This window comes from Triturus cristatus, chromosome 11 (genome assembly GCF_964204655.1).
Source record: "Triturus cristatus chromosome 11, aTriCri1.1, whole genome shotgun sequence".
Taxonomy (NCBI): domain Eukaryota; kingdom Metazoa; phylum Chordata; class Amphibia; order Caudata; family Salamandridae; genus Triturus; species Triturus cristatus.
Genome location: NC_140594.1, coordinates 267,322,622 through 267,348,297, shown reverse-complemented (window position 1 = coordinate 267,348,297; position 25,676 = coordinate 267,322,622). Strand labels below are relative to the sequence as shown.

Genomic DNA, 25,676 nt, shown 5'->3' with positions numbered 1-25,676 from the left:
AGCAAAATCACCATGGCCTATTTCGACACTGCCCGGCGGATAGAAGTAGTGGTGGATGCAAGCCCCGTGGGATTAGGAGCACTCCTCGACCAAGAAATAGAGCCCGTAAAGTGGGTTTCCCTTGCCTTCGCAAGCAAAGCGCTTACACCAACCGAAGCTCGTTACTCCCAAATTGAGCGAGAAGCGCTAGCCATCAAATGGGCTTGTAATCACTTTCATCTGTATATCAGCGGACACCCTTTCAAGATTGTAACTGACGGAGCCAAAAATCCTGCTGACTTTCTGTCCCGGCACCCGTTAGATGTTCTTCCAGGCAGCACCAGACAAGAACAACGCGCCGAGGAGTATGTATGCATGCTGTCTCAATGGGCCTGTCCACGAGCACTTACCGTAGAGGAGATAAAAGCAGAAACGGACAATGATGCAGTCCTTCAAAAAGTACTAGCCGCCATACACAGTGGGTCATGGGAAGGTTTCCTCCAAGGCATCACAGGATGGAACGAACCAGACCGAAACCGGCTAGGAAAGATGTGGCGGGTCCACGACGAATTGAGCACTACTGACAGTGGCGTTGTACTACGAGGGTCACGGATCGTCATCCCGGTAGGCCTACACGAACGAGCAACCGTTCTAGCACACGAAGGCCATCAAGGTACAGTGAGAATGAAGTCACGGATGCATGAAAAGGTACGGTTCCCTGGTTTAGAAGCAGCCGTAGATGCCGTTGTAAGAAATTGCTGGGCCTGCCAGCTCACCAGCAACCCTGAAGCACCAGCACCGGTGATAACAGAAGATCCAGCACCATCCCCGTGATCGTGGGTGAGCCTAGATTTCGGGAGCTTCCCAAACGGAAGGGTCACCACTGTCCTAGTTGACAGTTACACGAAGTACCCTATTGTAGAGGTTATACCGTCCACATCATTCAACCATCTGCAACCAGTGCTCAAGAAGGCATTCGCTCTGTTTGGACTACCTTAAGTCGTGAAAACCGACAACAGGCCACCGTTCCAAGGGGGAGAGTTCAAAGAGCTGCTAACGCAACTAGTAATCAAACACTACCAAATCACTCCACAATGGCCTCAAGCCAATGGTGAAGCAAAACGGTTCATGCGAGCACTAAATAAAATCCTTCAGATATCAGCAGCCGAACAATCTCACCCAGAAATGAGGCTTCACCGGTTCTTGAGAGACTATCGCAGTACCCCACACTCTACTACACAACGGTCACCGTGGGCCCTCATGCTGGCATGGCCCCGGCGAGACACCATTCCAGTGGCTGAGAACTGGACACCCGAGCCATACAATCCTGTCGATGCACAAACTTGATGAAGAACCACTAACAATAAAGCTAGCAGCCGGAGAAGAGCACGGCCGAGGGTCATAGCACCTGGATACACCGTCCTAGTGCGCCACCGTCGCTGCGGAGGGAAATTCCGCACAGTATATGAGCCCGGACTGTGGACAGTATTGAACATTAACGGAACCGCCATCACCGCCAAGAAGGGAGGAGAGATCATCACCCAGAACATCTCCTAGTTTAAACAGGTGCCACTAAACGATACCAAGCCGTTGCACCACAGCGGACTAGGTGATGAGGAACCCCCAAGCGGCAGTCTGTCACCACGATCTGACAGCACTCAAAGCCAGGTTCCCAAAACTGTCACTCCAACCCCGGACGGTGGACAACCTATGGTCATGGAATCACCGCCAGCCGCCATCCCGATGAGAGGTCAGCGAGAGGCACAATGCCGGTACAGCTTTAGACCAAACCCTAGGCCGAGTAAGAAGCTGGAAGACTGTGTATGTTGACCCATCGTTGATATCTCCATTGAACACTGTTTTGGGATGGGATGTAGCAGTCTAGTTGTTCCCCGTTAGACTGTCCCATAGCCCGGAAACAATCACACACTTTGTAGCACGAGCTTAAATAAACGGGCGGAGGACGCACGGGACTTCCGGCCCATATAGTATACTAAGTGTGCACATCATCATTTATGGTCCCTGTATGCCTGCACAACCACAGTAAATAGGCAAGCTCTACAGATGTCATGCACATTTCTCCATACATGATAGTGTGGTGCCATGATAGTTTGTGTAACAGAATAGTTTGTGTCAGTGTGCATGACAGTGCGACGCTGCAGCAATGTGCGTTTTTAAATCTGTGTGGGTGCGTGTTTGTGAGCGCCTGTGTGTAAGATCTTGTTATAACCTTTATGTTGCAGTCATAAATTAAGTAGCCCTGGTTTATTCTTGGTGGAAGCTTGTTGTTCAATAATTCTTCCATTAACTGTCCTTTCCTCAAAAACTGGATCCTGTCCGAGCTGATTTAGCCAGCTGCATGGCTTCCATCCGTTTCTAAATCCACTGCATCTGCGGTGCTGGAGCTTTTAGTTCAACCCACATGCTCAGTCAACCTTCGTCCATGGGCAATTTCAACTTTAGCCTGAACTCTGCTCTGCGTATCTGGTAACAGACCTGCCTTTCTTTTGTGACCATCCAGGCCTGTGCTTAGGAGTACTGGGGGCCGCGACATGGTTTTGTGGATGGCCTCAATTTGTTAGGTTCATAGAGTTTCTGATGTTGTTTATTGTCTCAATGGGGTCTTAAACAAGAACAATAACGGGTCCCTTTGTAGAGACGAGCTCTAGTTATACCATCAGCAGTGCCCTCTTCTTTCTCTGTTAGTTGAAAGCACCGCTCCCTCTCGTAAACAGCCTAGTGCAGGGATTCCTTGGGAGAGTGAAGAGAAGCTGCTGGTTTGGCATTATTGTTGACAAAGCATTCTGTGTTTGTTACTATATGGGCTTCAGTTATTATGTGCAGTGAGTTCTAAGGCCCAGTCCACATCACCGGCACTCTATCAATGTGTGGCGGGGTACCCCATCTGGCACTCCTATATAGAACAGTTTTAAATCAGATCAACACATCTTTACCACTTTACAGGATTATGGTGTTTGCGTTTCTCAAATTCACTCCACATTCACAAGCCTCAGTTGAGAAGGAGTGCTAGGGCCCGGAGTGAAGGACGATGGGAGAGTGCGATGGGTGCAGTTCACAATTCTCTACCTGCAGTCCCTGCTGTGTCTTCAGCCAAAGTACCTATTTCTTCACATGGTGTCCATTGATGTACTGGGCCACACTGCACAGACACTGAAGGTGAAGGCGGGCTGTGATGAAGTGCCAGGCCCCACCATGAAGGTGCAATATTAATTAATGGGTGCTAGGGTCCGATGAGACATTAAGATATAGATGTTGAGGCCTTGTTTGGAATAGAAGGTGATTGATGGAGATGGGACTAGTGTGAAGGCGGATTGGATGTGATGGTCTGTTAATGCGAGTACATCACCAAGCAGATGCATTGCAGCGACAGAGTGCGTGCAGGTAATATGATTAAAAACCTTACTTGTTGCAATTTGCACACTTAAATAACTGTAGAGCATATTTAATGCACTAAGATATGGGGTGATTTTTCTTTTTAAATATTTCAAATCTTCTCCTTCCGAATTGCTCTCTATACTTTGTTCTTTTCTCTCAAAGTTCTTCATTAAAATTAGTTCTACAAGGCTCCATTTGTTGCTATGTTTTTTCATGAATTTTCTCAGGGTTAAAACCACCATTAATTTCATTATGTTTCTCAGACTCGCTCGTTACATAAAGTTGATCCCCAAATTTTACGCCTCACTACTTTGAAATGACACCATCCACCACTGCTCACATGTAAGTTAATTTTTGTGAATAGCCCCCAAGATATGGAGGTGGACCCTCTGTGCTCCTGGTGGAGAGTGTGTTCACCATTGACGGGAGCTGTACCTTGAATCAATAAAACAGCTGTTTTACAGTTTTTGTGTGGTTTACTATCATGAGAAAAGACACTCCCTTACACATTATTTCCTAATGTAAATGGTGTTGGTGCTTGGTGTAATTTAATACTTGGTATCTTTAATTCTACATTCTTCTTTTTTTTCATAAGGGAGCTTCTAGGTGGGGAAATGTACTGGCCCATCTTAGTGTGCACAAGTAGTGTTCCAGCAATCGCACAGCTGCTGATTCTTCCCTGGTTTCCTGAAAGTCCGAGATACCTTCTGATTGATAGAAATGAGGAAACAAAATGCATAAAAGGTAAAGGATGAAAACTGAACAATGTCTGTTATATGTGCATGCATAAAGTGGTCTATAAACTAACTGTGTTATGTAGAAAACAATTGAATTGATTTTGCTCAGTTGTGAACTACATTTGTAATGAATATCTAAACAACTGCTTTATCTGAGGAACTTACTACAGTTTTTACACTTGTAGAATGACTCAATGAAACTAGTGCTTTAAATTGTGAATCACAGCTATATCTAGACCTGTACTCACTTATGACTAGGAGATCAATGTGCTATATATCCTAGTGAGGCTTGTCTAGTAGAAGGGAAAAGCTTTTTCACTCATTCTGAAGAAAAACTAGGCAAAATAGAAGTAATTGGGATAATCACTCAATGGGACTCAGTTTCACAATAGTAATCTAATAATATTGGGTAGTCGATATACAAGACAATATTTCAATGGCTACATTTGTGCTCAACAGTGTATCATATAACAAACAAATGGATGAGCCTAGTGTAATGGTGGAGTGAACAATGTGAACAATCTTAGATGTATGTTTGTTTGATGCATGATATAAATGGAAACAAATAGACATTGCAATTACCAGCAGGTTTGGTGCCTGGTAGATTCAGCTCTGGAGCAAATTACTTACACATGCATTCATGCCTTGCACCCGAGACACTTGTTCACCTCTTCCTGCTGAAGCAATGCAAAGCTCAAGACTGAGGTTAATAACCTTCCTTGCTGGTAGATCTGACAATGTTGAACAAGCATTGATAAATGCATTAGGTTTTGCCTATGTGATTAATAATGAGTTGCTTGTAGGTGTAAGTTGTAGTTTGGTTAATAGTTATGCAATATAGGTTTTTGAACGTCTGTTGAAGTGTTTGGACTTGTTTTTTAAGAAGGAAATATATTGTGTTGTTACTGGTTTTATTATAAATTGGGGAGATCAGGTAAATGCGTGCTGAAAGGATAAGATTACATAAAAGAAATTGATCCTCAAACAAAAGCACACTTTCAAAGTGTGCAGCCATGTGAATATTAGTTTAATGTATTCAGCCGAAAAAGAATAATACATTATTAGAATATATTCATCCTAGAAAACCAAAGAAAATAAATTATTGGACAAAGAAAATAAAGTGATCAAAGAAAGCTAAAAAGATAAATTAGTGGACAAAGAAAAGTAGGCTTTCAATGCGTGTAGGCAGACACATTAGTTAAAGAGTCAGCTTGCTGCTAGCCACCAGGCTTCAATTGTGAGTTAAGAGGAACCCAGTAGGTGAAGGGTATATGCACGTAAAAGAAATAATCTTCATGCTAAAATATTGTTGGGCAGTGTATTCACCCTGAAATTTAGTATTTGCAATTTGTTTGTGGGTACAGATTGTGATCTTGCGGCAAAGAGGATCTGTGTAATTTAGAAGTAGCAGATATATTTCCATATTGTGTGAGCAAAAGAGCCATATGCAGGCTTTTGGTGTTGCGAGGCGGGAGAGTAGTTGAACAGTGGTCAAAAAAAAATGTGAAAGAATTGAAGTTGATTGATCTTGTTAAATAATATAACCTGCCATAGCAGGCTATACCGGCTATTAAAGGCCCGCTGCAGTGTTTAAGGCCCGAGCCGAAGGAGAGGGACTTTAACAAAGCAGCGGGACATTAATAGCCGGTATAGCCCTGCTACGAAGGGCTATAAGGCTATTAGAACATTCTGCCACTAGAGGGCAGAATGTTCTAACAAATAAAACAAAGCCTTCACGGAGCGCAAGGGGATTCAAATCCCTTCAGGCTCCCTGAAGCCTTTGTTCACAGCCAGAGCTGTGAACAAAGAAACATTGGAATGATGGAGCTCCGGGCTTATACCAGCCATTTTAAGCCCGGAGCACTCCATTGTTTTCAATAGAGCTTCCAACATTCCAATGTTCTAATATGTTATCTTGGAAAGTTAGGTACGTAGGCGAGTTGTAGTGCAAACATCCAGTAAATGTTGGGCAATATGTGCAGTTGAGCTAAGCAGCAGATTGTCCCAAAAAAATCTAAAGGCAATAATGTTTAAGAACTTTTTTTGTTTCCAGAAATGTATAAGTTAATAGTGTACTGTTTTTGTTTTCCCTTCAAAGAGAAAACGAAGTCTTCTTACAAGTGTTACAATGTGGCTGTCCCTTCCCTGTTAAGAGATGCTATCATCTTTTGTAAAAGCGAAAAACGTTTTGACAGTGACTGGCTTAAAAAAAATGTCAAGTACTGTAGATCAACATATGTTAAAGTGGCCCCAACAGTACATTTCTGTCTGAGACTTTGAATAGATGGAGGTAGGTGTTTGATGACGAATTTGTGTCAAAATCACATAGCAGACATGAGGTTTTATTGAAATGAATGTGATGAGCTAAGACAAAGTGATGAAATAAAAAAGTGAATACAAAACGCGTCCTCAAATATATTTAATAAATTGTGTTCAATAAATAAGCTTACATTACTTTAAAAAAGTCAGAGTGCCCCAAAAATAAATAAATCATACAGCTCTCTAAAACGTTCACAATGTGTGCGGAGAGGATAACATTAGATACAAAAATTGTTGCTCAAAAAATGCATCCTTTAAATGCGCAAAGCCATGCAAACATTATTTACAAGGACTCAGCTTCAAAACAAAGCAGGCAAACATTAGTTGAAAGGAGTATGCTCAAACAGAAAACGTCCTCCAAGAAATCAAATAAAAAGGTCTGTGAAAGCATGCTTTAAATGCGTGCAGTCGACTAACAAAGCAAAGAAAATGCTGTATGAAAGAAAGGATGTTATTTGAAAGAATGCTTTAAATTTAAATGCGTTCAGCCAAGGGAGTTAAACAATGAACGCTGTGCAACAAGCAAATGAAAGAATTTTCACCTATCAAAGAGACAAGTGGTGGATGAGAATGAGTACTGATAAGAGAAAAATACACAAGGAACAACAGGAAAAGAATGCCTACAACCAATAGAAAGGAGGAAAAGTAAATTGACAAGCAGACTGCCCGATAAGAAGGGATGGCGGTATTTAAGGCCCCTTTTAAGATATATTAAATAAAATAGATTTCACACTGGCAGCACATGCACAGTGCAGTTGAAACCTAAAAAGGGATAAAAGTCTGTTAATAAATTGGCAGTTTTTGTAAAAACATTATCTCTTGTTGGTTTGGGGAAAGTGCTATAAGAGTCTGTGTTCACAATTAGTTAAAACACAATGGCAGAAGTTTGGATTCTAATAATATTTTTAACTTCTGTATCCAGGTCCCTAAGGTTAGCACAGAATCATTTTAATAAAAACGAACTTTGCTAAATGTTTTAACTTGCATAAATGCCATCAATTTTAGCACAATTACTTTTAATTCACATTCTTATTTGACATATGTCATTATGAAAAATGGTTGAACTGTAAAGATTTCAAGGAATCACTTATAAACCATTTTCTTGCTTACTCTTTAATTTGCCTTTTGAATTTTTGGCTTGCGCTGTAGCCTTGGGAATACAACACAAGCCCAAATGCAAGCCCTAAATCTGTATCATTTGTAAGCACAATATTCCTTTGTCTCTTTAGTGCAGTTCCCTCTCCTGGATTTCTGGGGCTAATCTGTCTCTGAGGTATGTCAAAGCTGTGAATAACTGAATCTGTGTAAGCCACACTTTCCTGCATCTCAGGACAGGTTGTGGTCGCTGGAGTAAAGAACCATTTCACCCCTCCCCAGTTATGAAATTGAGCATGTATTTCAATGCTGTTCTGCATTCTGGTTTCTTGAGGCAAACTAATATATTTTTAAATAATAATGAACTTCACGATTCGTTGAAACTTAGGTTTGGTACTTGCTATCTACCTGAAACCTGTAACCTAAATGTAATTACCTGGCCAGACTCAAATCTGCAATGAGTCGTGGCCTACTTTCTTTAGTTTTGGGACTTTGAGACATGGGACCGTGTCCATCTGTAATGGCCTACTGATATGCATACTTTGGCTAGGGCCTCTGTCAACTCCTTCACAGTTCTGTCACATGATTTGTTTTACTTAACATGATTTTAGACTGTGTTTTTGGAAAGGCATCTTTTTCACCTCAAGAAATGACCTCACAAAAGCTAGGATGGGAAATGGGCAAATGACCAGTTAGGCTGTTGGGACAAGAAAAGGTTCAGACAGATTGTCATACCCTGTTAGATGTTGGAGACTGGGACACAGTGCTGAGGGGCTACTGGGCCCCAACTGTCCTGGTTGAAGTGATTTGCCACCATTCTCAGGCTGTCCTACTATGGCTCTGCACACTGTGCCAAGTACAACCTGTTCTGCTCTTGACTTTCGGGGTAGGGAGAGTTTCTCAAGGAGGAAGTGTGGGGCAAGAACACGAAACTCAACAACTAATCAACATTCGCAGAAACTCAATATTCAGCCCAGTGCTGGAAATAAATACTGTACAATACTATACAATCCAATTTGGGATGCAGGATGTTCCTTCTTATCACAATTCACTGTACCCCCTCTGCCCTTGCATACATGACAGGCCAAAGTGAAAATCAGGATACCAGATTCACCAGCAATTGGGCACTCCCTTTAGGGGTCTCCAGGCGGGGGACATTCCCCGTCCAAACACAGACTCATCGTCCACCACAGCCAACATGTATTCCTGTGAGAATGTTATCAGGAAGGTATTGAATTCCTTTGAAGTGAGGTGGTATTAATTAGATGGTATGAGGTGGAGCTGGGAGGTAAGGGCGAGCACCCCGACTTCAGAAGTTGTACAGAGCCTTCATTCATTTTAATGAACAAAGTACACTGTGAGGTTGTTGGTGCCACCACACACAGGAACTGCATCACTCTGGAGTACCGATGGGAGTGTGGGTGTGTGGGAACACTCTATAGATGGCTCACTGACACTTCAGAGCTAGCTGGCAAAATGAAAGCTGTTTCTCTGCCTGCTGCAATCGGATCTTTATCTCTTTGACAATGGAACTTTGGGGGATGTTACTGATTGACTTGCTGCAGAAGTGGGGTATCTTGTATTATAATTCAATTCAATACGCTTTATTTGATTTCATCAAAGGAAATCATAAAAGCAGAATACATATATAAAGTACGATTGCTGTTCACAGGCTAAAAATCATATACAAATTAATTAGATATATAACAATCTTCTTTAAAAATTAAAACCTTTAACAAGAATCCCTACTGCTAAAAATTGTCATAAAATACATTCATATTTACATTATCTGAAAGTCAAGAATTGATGGCCTTTCAACATCTAATCACCTTCTTTAAAAACACTGCCATGGACTGAATCGTGTAATTATCGGCTAGCAACTGAAGAAATAAAAAAGCTGGGTGACATTGCCTAAACTCAAGGGTTCTTAAAATCGGGAAGATCCAGGCCTTTCTTTGGCTTTCATAAAATGTACAAAAAAGCAGTTGTGAATTGTCTGCTGTGACACCGTCACATGGGCAATTACAAAGCATGCTTGACCAATCGTTAATTACTGGGCAGCTTGTTAGGTGTTGGAATATGCCTAACCTAAAATGAGTTCAAACAAATCTATCCTTTCATGGATTGTAGGAAAGGTTGTATGTTATAGGTAGCCAATATCATTTGATTATTATATACAGTCGACTTTGATATTTCCGAGGATAGTCTTAACGTCTCCAGTAGCGTCATATACTCTCTTTTAAGGTCTTTACTATGAATGTGTTCCATGGATTCCAGCTGTTCATAATATTCTGTATGGCCTAAATCACTCATAAAGTCTTTAATATACTTCATCCAGGGTATGCTGAGTGCTAATTGTAATTTATGACAATCTCTTATATTATCCCTATTAAGGGTGGTTTTCTTCAAAGACCAGATCTTGGGCCATAAAAAGATTGGCTGGATTTTAATTAGGTCTGATATATAAGGTAACTCCAGCTCTGTGTGGCATACATAGGTGGAACAGCCATCCAGAACAGCTAAAACAAATCTTAAAATGGCGTTATTTACCAGTTGTAGGGGCTGGCTATCATAATAGCCCCATTCCCCAGCACCATACATCGCCGTAGTTACGCACTTAGCCTTGTATTTATTGATAGGTTCTACAGGTGTTTTTTTGCCCAGTTGCCTTGAGAAGTTAGCCAAGGCAGCCGTAGCTTTCATGAACAATATTTTTCTAGATTTGATTGCATGGGACCATGAGCCATTCTGGTCAAACAGGAGTCCAAGTACGGGAATGCTTTAACTGAGACCATGGGACTATTTAGACTTGGGTCTGCTGGCAAACCGCCCTTTTCAAGTTGCCGTGTGCTTTGAATCAGCAAAACCGTGGATCCAAAAGGGGGTGCTGACCGCAGAGAGCCCTGAACCAAATCAAAGAACGTTTCCTGAAGAACTGTGGTTTTGAATTGTAAAGGCTAAGCTAAGCGAGTTGTGCTATTCTGGAAGAATGTTCCATTGTGCGATGTGGGTAAAAAGGGAGCAAACCTGTGCCGTCAAGCATGCCCCCCCTAAATATTTTGCCCTAAGGACTGAGTTGTGTAGACCACACTGCTGAATGAGGATTCCTACAAATGTATTTATTCTTTGAAAACTTTCTACAGTGTTAGCCTCTGAGGAACAATGTGTGTTAGAAATGGGAGTCTGTAGTTGGCAGCGGTAGATGCCTTTGTCTAAATAGGGACCCTTGCTTATAGTCAGGGTAAGGGGGATATACACGTTAGATAACCCTTTCTCAGCCCCTAGGTAGCTTGGCATGAGCAGACAGGCTTATCCCAAACGCAATATGTAAAGTATTTGTACTCAAAACACACAATAATACAGGGATAGAACCACAAATAGACACCACAGTTTTAGAAAAATTAAGTATCTTTATTTGAACTCAACAAGACCAAAACAGCAAAAATCCAACATATAGGTAATAAGATATTACTTTAGAACAGTTATTGCAAAAATACAGCTTGTAGAAAACAAATGGCTCCACTTGGGGCTCTTACGCTGTTGTAATAAATCCAATAGGTAATAAGATATGACTTTAGAACAGCTATTGCAAAAATAAAGTTTGTAGAAAACAAATAGCTCCACCTGGGGCTAATACAACTTTGTGACAGCAATATATCCAAAGTAAGGTGCCGACTGTGAGGTGCGCGGTATCGGACACGGAGTCACGCGGACCCCTAAACAAACAGTACCTTTGGATAACGAAGTCTATGACAATGCATGGCATCGTGGAGATGAGGCGTCAGTGCTGACATCGAGGCTGGCTCCCTGGCTGCCCTGGCTGGAGGAGAAGCATTGTGTCAGCGAAGAGGAGACATGTTGAATCCAGGACAGGAGAAGTCGGTTGCGTTGGCGGTGAGGCGCCAGTTCCGGTGAAGCGATTTGAAGTCAGTGAGTTTGTGGAGTCACCCTCATGTGTTTCACATCAGCCTCTCTGGTCAGGTGTGGAAGTGGATTGAATCCTTTCTAGCCAATAGAACACACAAGTATGGCTGCCTCCTTTCTCCTCAACTCCGAGAAGTCTGACTACGGTGGTCCCTCAGGGCTCAACATTGAGCCCTCTTCTGTTTAATGTCTATATGACGCCCCTTATTTACATTGCAGAGGTGCTGGGTGCTAAGATCATAGCTTATGCTGATGATGCCCAGCTCCTCTTCACGTGGAAGAAAACTGATTTCTCTCCGACCATTGCCAAAAACTGTCTTGCGGAAGTTTATAAATGGTTAGCGCAGGCTCAACTGAAATGCAACGAGGAGAAATCGGAGGTGCTCCTCTATGGATCCATCCCCCCGCATTTTAGAGAGGACAGCTGGCTGGTGGGTTACCCCTTGCCTAAATCTATGGGGAGCCCGGCGAAAAATCTGGGGGTTTGGTTCAGTGAGGAATTAAGATTTTTGCCTCAGATTAATAAATTAGCTGGTGTGTGCTTTGGCACAATGAAATGCCCCTCTTGCCCAAAGTGGCTAAAGAAATGGTGACCCGTGCTCTCATCCTTTCATGTCTGGACTATGTCAATGTTTTGTACATTGGTCTCCCGGCATATCTGCTAAAAAAGCTGCAGATTGTCCAGAACGCGACGGCTAGAGCTTTATTGGGCAATCCTGGCAGGTCTAGCGTAAGGCAGACTCTACGGGATCTGCAATGGCTCCCGGTTGACCAACGAATTTTGTGTAAGGCTCTTACACTGGCCCATGGTGCCCTCTACAATGTAGGGCCTCAGTATCCTAGGAGACGCTTCACGTTCTATGTGCCACCCAGACATTTACGCTCTACAGGCCACTGCCTCGCTGTCGTACATAGGTACCGCCTGGCTAGAATGGGCAGCAGCTTCCTCTCTGTTAGAGCGGCAATGGCTTGGAATGCCTTGCCCTTTGAACTTCGAAACATCGGTGACCTTAGGCTGTTTAAAAAACATTTAAAAACTTTGTTATTCCAGTAATCCTCCAGCCGGATCAGCTCCCTTCTGTCTTCACCTTTTGGCTTCCGCACCGGAACACTTCCGAGTAGCCGTGCGCGCTATAAATGAAGGTTAACATAACATAACCCTTGGTGGTTATCGGTGCCTCGATAACAGGATGCAGGTGCTGGTGATGATGGAGTCGGAGACAGCTTTAATTGTTTCTCTTAGGTTTCTTCCAGGTCCCAACAGAAGGAACATCCTCCAGAGGCCCACAACTGGAATAGCCACCTCCTGGCAGGTCAGAACTCTCAGCATTAGAGTTCAGGGGAGCTGGGGGTGAAGTCTTTGTGTCCCTGAGACTTCAGAACAGGAGGTCAGGACACACAGGCCCTTGGACATTCTTTTTTCTCAAGCAGGTTCACAGCAAAGTTTCAGTCTTTCTCCTTTCTCAGGCAGAAGCAGCCAATCCCCCCCCCTACAGCAGGCAGCAAGGAGGCAGCACACCTCATCACAGCTCTCCAGCTCTTCTCTTGGCAAAGGTTCCTTTGAGTCCTGAAGTCATTTAAAGTTCTGGGGTTTAAGGTCTACTACTTAAACCCCATTCTTCTTTGTGAAAGGGCCTCTGAGCCCAGTCCCAGCCAGTTCTGTCATCACTGGTGCAGTATGACCACTGGGAGTGAAGACAGCATTGTGCAAGGGAAACAGGCCCTATTCAGGTTCAAGGAAACTCTTCCCATTACTCTAAATGCAACTAAGTCCCATTCAGCTCAGCTCTGAGTCATCCAGGAAAGGCCAGGCACACCTCAACTCCCCCCCCCCCCCTGTGGCTGTCTACAGTGAATGCACATCCCCAGCTCCTGTCACTCCAAAACCAGACAGTCAATCCACAAACAGGCGGAGGCACACGGAATGGTTAAACAAGAAAATGCTTACTTTCTAAAACTGGTATTTTCAAACACACAATTTAAAAACCATCTCTACTAAAAATGTGTAATTAAACTCTGAGTTCAGAGAGCTTAAACTTTATTTCTCTATCTTGTCCGAATGGGAAGTTAAACATGTAAGATGTTACGAAGTAACTCCCATTCTATACTATGGGACAGATAGCCTTTCATTACTGATAAACGAAATTGGCAGTATTTCACTATCAGGATATGTCACACACACCAGTTCATGTTCTACCTTTCACATACACTGCACCCTGCCCAGGAGGGTACCTTGGTCCTACCATAGGGGTGCCTTACATGTAAGAAAATGGAAGGTTAGGGACTGGCAAGTGGGTGCACTTGCTAGGTAACATGGCAGTTTAAAACTACGCACAGACACTGAAGTGGCTGGTCTGAGATACCTTTTCAGGGCTACTCATGTGGGTAGCAGAATCAGTGCTGCAGGCCCACTACTAGCATTTGATTTACAGGCCCTGGCACACCCAGTGCACTTCAGTAGGGACTTACAAGTAAATCAAAAATGCCAATCAGGGAGAACCAATTATGTTCACAATTTACACAGTGAGCATTTGCACTTTAGCTCTGATCAGCAGTGGTAAAGTGCTCAGAGTCCTATAGCCAACAACAGGCCAGGAAAAAATAAGAGGAATAAGCAAAAGGTTTGGGGATAACCCTGCAAAAAGGGCCAAGTCCAACAATGTGCTTCACATCAAGGTAACCGGCTGGTGCCCAAAATCATTGGGCCAGTATGACATATTCTAGTGACTGGCTGGTTTTAGAGTTATCAATCTAAATTACACTGTTTTAACCTCGTGAACATTTTGGTGAACAAAACTATTTATTTAATGCTTTTCTGCACAGCTAGAGTTGTTGGTACCTGTTTATCGCCTCATCCCGCTCTTACCATGTAAGTTTAGTAAAGAGTTTTCTGTTTAGCTAAACTTAGGTCAAAAGCAAAAATGTTTTGCAATAATAAATAAACATTATAATATTTGGACAAAAAAGTAAGCATGTCACCCTACCACAAAGGACACCATTGAGTGAACAATGTCTTTCTCTTTGAACAGCACTGAAGACATTCCATGGGCCAGTGCATTACCTGCAAGAGTTGGAAGACATAAAGAAAGAAAAGTATGTTTTGAATGGGGAGAAAGCAAAGAAAGCCTGGGAACTCTTCACAGATCGAAGTATAAGATGGCAGCTCATTGCTATTATCGTAATAACTGCTGGTCAGCAATTGAGCGGAATAAACGCAGTAAGTATCTCATGAAGTACAGGTGCCAAATCCCAAAATATGTGGTAATTCTTGAACTGTAATACTGCACACTGAATTGGAAATACCCCAGGGATGAAGGATCATGGTGGGTGGTGGAGGCAGGAGGTTCAGAAAAGCTGTGGAATAGGGAATAATGTAGAAATGGTGATGCTGCACTAATTTCCACATGTGATGGCAGAATTACAAGCCTTTTTGTGGTACAAATTCTCAAAGATTTGCTCTTCTGCAATTGTTGTCAGAGTCAAATGCTGAAATATTGCATGAGGCAATACTGCCTGCGTTACAACAACATGCCTCATAATACTGATTTGGCAGAAACTCTTGTTTCCACCCAAATTCATGTTAAGAGCTCACATGTTATGTTATTGTCAAGAAAACATCATGCATGGGAGCAATTTTAGATCAGCAACAATTATTGATTGACATGTGGTATGTGCTAGAATGTATTCTTTTACAAATTCTAAAAAAAGACCTGTAATGAGAAACTTCTAGCAAATGTCGAAAATATTGATGCCAAACAGCGCTTCTTACAGTAGAATTTACAAGGATGCTGGCTACAAATATTGCTTATTTATATATATTTATTAAAAGTATACACATAGGGCAGAACTAGTAACATGAGTGTTTCACATGAAGCAAGAGATACAACAAAAAGTGACTGCTGATAAATAAATCTGGGTTTCTTGATGGACCAGCCTACCTACAGAGAAAATAGCGCTCTGGTTTTCTTGATGGGCCAGCCTACCTACAGGGAAAATAGCTTTTGGGTGCTAGTCACTGTAAGGATATGTTAACTTTACATTTCTATATGTTCTACTTCTAAATAGCACAAACCCTGCCTACGTTGGGGTGACTTATTAATGTATACAAGGGAGGTTTTGACCTGTTGAGTTCATTTTAACAGGTTGAATTACAGTATTTATACTGTTATAGTCAAGCTACAATGGCAGGGCAGAAGCCATACTTGCACTGCCACTGTCGTGGATGTCATAATAGGTCCTGCAATCTACTTGTGGCATTTAACTTCCAGACCATTGGTTCATTTTGTACCATATACTAGGACTAATAGGCAGGTTAAGCATAACAGTTAGGACTATGTCAATTCAACCCTGTTAAAAGGGGAGCACAGGCACATAACTACTGGCTAGCAGGGGTAAAGTTCACAGAGTTCTAAAGCTGACAAAAACATAGGGTTCTCCAAATGACAAAAAACCTGGGGTGACCACACATTGATATTTTGCCAATTATATTTTAGAAACTGTATTCATGTAGAATTTCCATTAGTAGTTGCCGTGTCTCTTGAGGGTTAAGGATTTATAGTCCCAACCCAATTTTATAGAAGCATCTGACCAGCTGACAAAGAAAAAATATTTATTCAAAAAGAAACCCACACAGAAACCAGTATTGTAGCCGCTTAAGTTATAGAAAGAGGTCTGTGCCCGTTGATCACTTGCAGTGAAAGGAATAATGATTTCCAAGACTCGTTCTTTTATGCTTTTAAGAAAGATATACAGTATTTAATTCTTCATTCCAGCAGTGAAATCACACAAAAACTGCCGACACGTGTTTCGCCCAGGTGGCCAGTTGGACGGGGGTTTTTTCAAATCTGACATTGACAATAAGCCACAGTGTTATGTTGTAGGACACAGGTAGGGCCAAATTGCCAATAGTTCGTATACAATTAAGTGTGGGTTTGTGTACAAAACAAGTAGCAATGAAACACCAAGAAAGGAGAGTTAATTAAGTGAACAATTTGTGGGTAGAACAAAAGTAGCAAGAGATATAAAGGAATATAGAACAAGGAAATAAAATAAAGTTGTTAAAGTTATGATATGTAAACCTCATAGAAAGGTGTTATAACTTATTTCATAGAAATCGCAAAAGTTCTATAACATAAAAATTAAACTGGCAATTAGAAACCATAAGTATCGGACGATCCCATGGGCCATATGTTCATAAGGAAATATACACAAAAACCACTAGTGTTATCACGACCTCAGGCCAGTCTCATATTGCGAGCGTTACAATGGAGGCAGTTACGTCACAAAACATGTTCATAGAGAGAGACATACACATATATATATCACTTCTGTCCTCATGACCTGAATCCAGTCTAAAACTGAGGTTGTTTAATTTCAAACAGTTACATCACAAACCAAACAGGGGGGGAGCCCCATGGAAAAGCAACCATAATACTAACTCTGTGAAGCAGGTTATAGCAAAAGTTCTCATGTAGTATAGATATTGGTAGAGAGTAATGCGCTTACCAAAGTAGTCTTGTTGTGGTCCTATAATCCGAATAAAGGTAGAAGTAAAGCAAAATGTAAGAAATCTACAGTACGCAAGATCATGTAAAACTTTACCGTGCTAATCGTTAAAATGGGTCATGCTACGGGGTCCGCTCAAGTAAAATTAACATAAGTGGTACGCGATCGGGAACTGGAAGGCAGCGTACAATGCCCAATGATGGAACAGTATAAAGAAGCAATCGGACTAACCAGGAAAGTTAAGTTAACGGTACAAAGATTCATAATGTGCTGCATAAAGCCCTTGTAAACTTGTGATAGATCTCAGGGACAAGGCCACTAACGATCTGTGGCCGCTGAATTAAGTATTACCTATGGATTGCCCGTACTATTAAATATCAGGTTACAAAGGGGAGACCTATAGTGTGGGGAAGTTGCAAACGGAGTCTGACAAGCCTAACATGGTACTTACTAAACAGGGCTGTGAGAAAGTGGTCCCTGCGGTCCCGGGAACGTTAGTGACCAGCATGATAGTCACACTTGAGTAAATATCCTCTAACCTGACGGGGTAATGACATCACAAGGAACATGAAAGAGTTACTAGATTGGTAACTACGGAGATTGACCACGTCAAAATTGAACTAAAGATATGGTCCAGTGAAGTTAAATGTTGGAGCAACCAAAAGGAGAGTTAATCAAGTCTTGTAGGAATTGGAGTTGAAAAAACAGAGACGGGGAAATAAAAAGTAAAAGTGGACATGCATATGTCAAAGGAAAAGGGAAAAGGAAAATTAGAGGAGTTACTCTGGTAATGAGACATATGCCATGGCAAAACAGGCTGAAATTATGAGGAGAAGAAATTATAAAATAAAAAAGTAAATATGAAAATCGAAGATACAAAATGATATAATTATTCTCTGTGACTAATTGGTCAGTCACAAGTATGAAACAGCCTTATACAAATATAACAGAGACCCATTAAAATAATTAATTCATTTTCCTTCTGAATCGTCCCTCGAAATCCCCCTTTACCCGGCCCCACCGCTGTTACCTGCACGGACCTCGTTTGGTACTATATCAGTTGCACTTGATGCCGAGAGGTTGCACTACATATATCCTAAATTATCCAATACGTGCTCTGAGCAGCGAGTGGGGGCGATGGTTCACATGTGGCAGGAGAATCCCAGAATAATGACATACTGGAAGGAAATATTGAGCAGAATAAAGGAGGTCCTAGGCTAGCCAATCATAGAGGATCCCAGCATTGTACTCCTGGGTCTTTGGAATGATTACATAAACCACATACCACATCAGAACACAGTAACAGTATTGCAAATGACTGGCACAGCTAAGGTGCTAGTTGCATGTAGTAAACTGGGGGAAAAATGATGCACCTAATATCACCCAGTGATTCTACAGACTGGCAGTTTCTAGACAAGGGGAGAAAATAATACAAAACGTAAGGCAAAAAAGTATATACATTTGGCAAAAGTAGCCAGTGTTGGTAGACTATTTGAGGCCCTGAAAAATGATAAAAAGTTTTGCTGGACCTGCGGATTAAGGGGCATATTATCAAGCCAGGCGATAAAATTATCGCCGCTTTAGCGACAGAAAACTGCAGCTAAAACGGCGATAATGGGCTCGATAATATGCTCTATGGAATTCCAATTGAAGCTCTTGTTAGATGTCCTTCACATCTAACATGGGCTTCAATAGGAATTCTCCAGGGCATATTATCAAGCCCATTATCGCCATTTTAGCGGCAGTTTTCTGCCGCTAAAGCGGCGATAATTTTATCGCCTGGCTTGATAATATGCCCCTTAGTGACTTGAGTGGGCTACTCTATCTACCTGTAGTGTTCTTGAGGCATAGGCTGGTCTCAGATTGAGTGATCCTGGGCAGGTATTTTGTTTTGCAGTGTCACCTTTGTCTTCATTGTCATTCTTGGGGGCGCCTTCGAATGGGTGGATTCAGCATTTCTGCTGTGCAAAGGTTTTTTGTTTGATTTTATAGACTAAACCTTTGCTCCATGTAGGGCTGGAGTGAGGCCCACATGTGGGGTACACGTGGCCTCTGACTAGCCTCTTGGTTTATCGGTGACATTGCCATTGGGGCTGGGACGGGAGTGTTTCTCATTTCACGTTTAAACACAAACTTTTGTTAGATATGTTGCTGGGGCATGATGTGGTGGTCATTTACAGACCGCACATTTTCTATTGAGGTGGCCACAGACTTTCCTGCTTTTCTGTTTTGCTGCTAAAAAGGTGGAAGTGTGTGGGGCAATGTGTGGAAATTGGGTTTCAGGAAAAATATTTCGTTTGCGCGTCACCAAGTAGAGTGTTCTGGTTTGTTTTCATCCTATTGAATTCTGTTTCTATCACACAGAGTTGCAGAAGGTGAGCAGTGCTAACTGCTGACATTTTGAAATTATTTGTACAGTTATTTAACAATCTGTTCCAGTGTTGGAGAAAAACAGATGAAATGCAGCCTTTCATTTCACCCTCGTTTTACAGCACAGTTCACTTTGCAGAATTCTCTAATTTTGCAGTCGGGCAAAGAAAAGTAAACACCAATCTTCAGGATAAAATAAGCAGCAATTGTGGGAAGACATAAGATGGTATTTGACCTCTTTGAACACAGGGCAAATGTAACAAGATAAAAACAAGTTATAAACACATCTTCATTGCTCAGTCACTTTTTGAGTGCATCAATCTGGCGAGTGGGCTAAAGAACGGTGATGGATCAAACCCGGATCTGTCGACTGGGTGTGAGTGTTTGATTGGTTCTGATGCTCCGTCCATCACCACCCCCTTTTGGACCGCTTTGTTCGCCATAAGCTGGCAGGGTATGCTCAGACGTGAGTCCCTTGCTCACTTTGCCACTGGAATCAAGCAAGCCTGGCTGAAGACTGCTGAAATGCCAGAAACCGGTCCTGGGAAGCTTGTTTCCGGTCCAGGGAAGGCATGGCTTGGCAGTTCGGGCTGGACTGTTCCCATGAGGCACAGGGTCAGACTGATTTGCATATGGCCATGTCTGAACTGGGGTGGCAGAGTGGGCTAAAGAACGGTGATGGATCAAACCCGGATCTGTTGACTGGGTGTGAGTGTTTGATTGGTTCTGATGCTCCGTCCATCACCACCCCCTTTTGTACCGCTTTGTTCGCCATAAGCTGGCAGGGTATGCTCAGACGTGAGTCCCTTGCTCACTTTGCCACTGGAATCAAGCAAGCCTGGCTGAAGACGGTTGAAATGCCAGAAACCGGTCCTAGGAAGCTTGTTTCCGGTCCAGGGAAGGCATGGCTTGGCAGTTCGGGCTGGACTGTTCCCATGAGGCACAGGGTCAAACTGATTTGCATATGGCCATGTCTGAACTGGGGTGGCAGAGTGGGCTAAAGAACGGTGATGGATCAAACCCGGATCTGTTGACTGGGTGTGAGTGTTTGATTGGTTCTGATGCTCCGTCCATCACCACACCCTTTTGTACCGCTTTGTTCGCCATAAGCTGGCAGGGTATGCTCAGACGTGAGTCCCTTGCTCACTTTGCCACTGGAATCAAGCAAGCCTGGCTGAAGAAGGCTGAAATGCCAGAAACCGGTCCTAGGAAGCTTGTTTCCGGTCCAGGGAAGGCATGGCTTGGCAGTTCGGGCTGGACTGTTCCCATGAGGCACAGGGTCAGACTGATTTGCATATGGCCATGTCTGAACTGGGTTGGCAGAGTGGGCTAAAGAACGGTGATGGATCAAACCCGGATCTGTTGACTGGGTGTGAGTGTTTGATTGGTTCTGATGCTCCGTCCATCACCACCCCCTTTTGTACCGCTTTGTTCGCCATAAGCTGGCAGGGTATGCTCAGACGTTTGTCCCTTGCTCACTTTGCCACTGGAATTAAGCAAGCCTGGCTGAAGACGGCTGAAATGCCAGAAACCGGTCCTAGGAAGCTTGTTTCCGGTCCAGGGAAGGCATGGCTTGGCAGTTCGGGCTGGACTGTTCCCATGAGGCACAGGGTCAGACTGATTTGCATATGGCCATGTCTGAACTGGGGTGGCAGAGTGGGCTAAAGAACGGTGATGGATCAAACCCGGATCTATTGACTGGGTGTGAGTGTTTGATTGGTTCTGATGCTCCGTCCATCACCACCCCTTTTGTACCGCTTTGTTCGCCATAAGCTGGCAGGGTATGCTCAGACGTGAGTCCCTTGCTCACTGTGCCACTGGAATCAAGCAAGCCTGGCTGAAGACTGCTGAAATGCCAGAAACCGGTCCTAGAAAGCTTGTTTCCAGTCCAGGGAAGGCATGGCTTGGCAGTTCGGGCTGGACTGTTCCCATGAGGCACAGGGTCAGACTGATTTGCATATGGCCATGTCTGAACTGGGGTGGCAGAGTGGGCTAAAGAATGGTGATGGATCAAACCCGGATCTGTTGACTGGGTGTGAGTGTTTGATTGGTTCAGATGCTCCGTCCATCACCACCCCCTTTTGTACCGCTTTGTTCGCCATATGCTGGCAGTGTATGCTCAGACGTGAGTCCCTTGCTCACTATGCCACTGGAATCAAGCAAGCCTGGCTGACGACGGCTGAAATGCCAGAAACCGGTCCTAGGAAGCTTCTTTCCGGTCCAGGGAAGGCATGGCTTGGCAGTTCGGGCTGGACTGTTCCCATGAGGCACAGGGTCAGACTGATTTGCATACGGCCATGTCTGAACTGGGGTGGCAGAGTGGGCTAAAGAACGTTGATGGATCAAACCCGGATCTGTTGACTGGGTGTGAGGGTTTGATTGGTTCTGATGCTCCGTCCATCACCACCCCCTTTTGTCCCGTACAGTCGTCTCGTGGCAGCTACTCCATCAGTTATCATGTGCATCACTACCATCACTACCATCCCTGGAGCATCAAGTAACACGACGAGTCCTACACCATTGCCATACAGAGCGACGATCTAAAGATACAGTGACCATCTGTTTAACTGGCGCATGTCCTGATCCTGGTAGCGAGAGCATGTTCTGACCTGGACACATCTACCCCTGCAGTTTGCACAAGTTACTTGGCGGTGGCTCCAGAATCAGAGCCTATATGCAGACCCATGGCAACTCATCCAAGGGCCCTCCTGTAGTGTGAGAGTTGGACTTTACTTTGTTCCAACAATGGATTCCAGGAGTAGCCAGGCCGTACAACCAAGACTTCAACAGGTCACATAATTCCTAGACTGTCGTCAAAGGATCAAGCGACATCATCGTCAGGTGTTTTACAATGGACTCCACCTAAGCTCCTCATGCACCTATTTTGAACCATAAGACACCAATTGCCTCACAGCAAGAGTACGCTGGACCGCCGAACATCTCATAGGTGGACTATCACTCAACTGGCGCCAAGCTGAAAGGTCCGGACTTCATCAGCACCGTGTTCGTGTCCAGATATGCCTGGTTAAAGTATGGACATGTGCCAAGCCAAGATGTCCAGGTGCTCCCAGCTGCACCTGTCCACCGCTGTCCTGCGAGCTATATCTCTGAACTGTGAGACCTCAGTTATTGTTAATTGTTTTCTCATTTCTTCTCATAGGTTGGACTCTTTTTTTGTTTTTATTTTAATAACATTTGGGAGGACTGTTGTGTCCTGCTGGACACAGTCTAGTGTTTCTGCCAGCCACTACCCAGAGGACTGGCCCACACACACACCCCCTCACCCATCCAACACGGTTGTCACCAGTAAGGTGACCCCGCAAATAAAAGAGTCAGAGTGCATGTGCTCTGGGCTAGTCTCCAGTACCATATCTAAGTGTCCGTTGTCGTCCTTTCACCATTATGTAGGCCTAGGGCCCAGAACTTAACAGGCTTCATCTTCTGAAGCAGGAGTCAATGGCTTGTCAGGCCAAAGGCAGCCATTAGAAGCTCCTGATGAAAGAAAGCCGGAGAGCGACGAAACAGGTACAGCATTAATGTGAGCATTAAAGACTTCCAAGCTGTAGTCAAAACTAGGGGGAAGTAATGGCCTTACCATATGCCTGTAGATTATACACGGTCCTAAAGGGAAAATTATATGCTTATTCACATTCTAATATGCCGCCATCTGTCATTGTTAAGTCATATTACACAGCACACAGAATTCTGTTATTCACCTTTCATGCCTTGAGCATCACACAAACTCCTGGGTTTATCCACGCCTAACATGGCCGGCCCTTAGTCTCATGTTGCGGCCTCTTTGACATGGGCGTTCTAGTTAGTGATTTCAGTGGGGTTATGTATAACATCGGTCAGGTATCCTTTGCTATTTCCTCCTCGTGCTCATTAGCATAGTTGTGCTGTTTATTTGTTAACATTTGTGTCTTCTAATAATAGAGGTTTCCCTTTTACATAGCTGCCAAGTTTTCAGACTGTTTATATGTGGCATGTCCATGTTTACCGTGTATTTTAGGTGACTTCCAGCTGTCTTCTCACCAGCTGTCTTCTCAACCTATACCTCTCTCAATATATCCTCTACCTCAACTCTGACTCATCTCAAACCTCTTTTTACTACTCTTTCCAATGCACTACCTTATTTCTCACAATATACCTCTATCAATATATCCTCTACCTCCGTTCTCTCATTCATCCCAAACCCCATATCACTACTATGATCCTCGAAATAACCCTTTCTAGGCTCTTCCCTACTCTACCCCTCCTTGCATCATCTCATACCTCTTTTATTATTCCGATCCCCCAAAACAAGCCTTTCTCAACCCTTCTCTCTGACACTTCCATCTCCACATCCCTTTAATTCATCCCAAGCCTCCTCCTACTGCTATGACCTCCAAAACAAACAACAAAAATTGTCTAAATTCTTCCCTCTTCTATCCCTCCACTATCCTTTTCAATACAAAAAACAGCCTAACATGTTCACCTCTCAAATTAATTTCCTATTTCACTATACTAATTCACCACTAATCCTTTATGGGTCCTGGAGTAGCGTTCTACTCTCCAAAAAGCACTTCAACACCCCAAAAGGGGGAGCAAGCACTATATAAATGCAAACCTTTTTCCCTCTTCAATCCCTTTGCTATCCTTCTCAATCCAAATAACTAACATATCCACCAGTCAAATTACTTTCATATTTCTCCATACTAACTCACTACTAATCCTTCATAGGTTCCGAAGTCGCGTGCTACTCGCCGAAAAAGTGCTTCAGCGTCCCATCAGGGGTAGCAAGAGCTATATAAATGCAAACCTTTTCCCCTCTTGTATCCCTCCACTATCCTTCTGAATCCAAATAACTGACTAACATAGCCACCAAATTACTTTCATATTTCACTATACCAATTCACCACTAATCCTTTATGGGTTTCGGAGTAACATGCCGAAAAAGCGCTTTGACGCCTCGTCAGGGGTAGTAAGCATTACATAAATGCAATTACAATACAATACAATACGATAGTAGAGGACAGAATCATACGAAAAGGTGAGTTCTGAATAGAGGGTCAGACCACAGGTATATCCCTTAAGTTATAGGCATCCTACAGGGCTCAAGAAGCAGCAGTTATATATAATGTTTATAATGGAAAAAACTATCCTCATAGAACAAGAATTTCTCCAAATTAGTAATGAAAAATTAGCCATAGCAGCAGATGAACGTCCTCCGACACCAGGGAAGTGATGTACCAGCATTAGAAATAAATGTCACCACTCATTTGAGTTTTAAAGAAATATAAAAAATGCATTCATTTTCTCACTAACGATAAAGAACATATGTAGGACCAGTTAACCTTTTTCTGATGAGGGGGGTACTTGAAATGCGCCAATTATTTTCTTGGAAAGTTTATGCTCTCATGAATGTTCCAAAAAGATGATCGCTGTTGTCAGTGCTCGGATTTCATTTATAATGCATAATTTAAACAATTTATTGGGCTATTTTGTGTTTTTGTAAGCTAAACTAAAAATCAAGAACACTTATTTACAATTTTTTCACATGGACAGAGAGGATCCCATGTGTTCTTGTACAGCGTCACATGCTCAGGTTGAGCCTCATACACCTTAATATCCATTCTCTGAGTCAGCAATGCCAGCAGATGCCATAGATGACCTTGACAAGCGTGGCTACCACATGCCGGGGGTTGCCACCAAATACCAGTGCTGTTCACTGGCATAGTGTGGCTACCATCATGCCACAAATGCTCCCACATTACAAAGATGGTATGCATGCTTTAAGAGATGCACACCATGATAGCAGGGATGGCAAGATGTTGTCAAGGGTGGCCACCATCAAGCCAGGAATGGCCACAGTTATGCCAGAATAAGAAATAGTCTGCCAGGTATGGCAAACAGAATAGTAATGATGTCTAACTTCATGCTAGATACACACCCACACACACTCAGAATCACACAAACACAAACCCTCACACTCCTGCTGTGGGGTTGTCCCATATTAGACACACATATCCCCCCCCCACACACACACACACACGCATGTACGCACACACACACACACACACACACACACACACAGACACACACACACAGACACACACATTCAGACACAGACATGCTTTCAAAACTTAAACACTTAAACACATGCCCATAAAAATACCTGCTCATATTCAAAGACCCCCTCACTTATCTCTTAGCATTTGCTCTGGTTCAGCGGTCACTTACGGTGTTCCAAGTGGTGTGGACTGGCCACTCTGCTTGCAGGGATGGTCAAGAACCAATTTTTCCCTAAGCCACCATGGAGAATTAACTCTAGATATTCCTTTGGGTTCCACAAAATGGAGGCTTCTCAAT

At 43.2% G+C, this 25,676-nt stretch overlaps 1 protein-coding gene across 4 annotated transcripts in view; it reads left to right on the top strand.

Annotated features, from left to right (window-relative positions):
• LOC146783988 (solute carrier family 2, facilitated glucose transporter member 11-like) overlaps window positions 1–25,676 on the top strand; it is a 422,910-nt gene that overhangs the window by 296,327 nt on the left and 100,907 nt on the right. For all 4 annotated transcript variants that reach the window (XM_085636191.1, XM_085636190.1, XM_085636192.1 and 1 more), the window contains exons 6-7: window positions 3,971–4,119; window positions 14,480–14,667. In XM_085636191.1, the coding sequence (XP_085492317.1) occupies window positions 3,971–4,119; window positions 14,480–14,667 (337 nt within the window). The remainder of the gene's footprint in view (window positions 1–3,970; window positions 4,120–14,479; window positions 14,668–25,676) is intronic.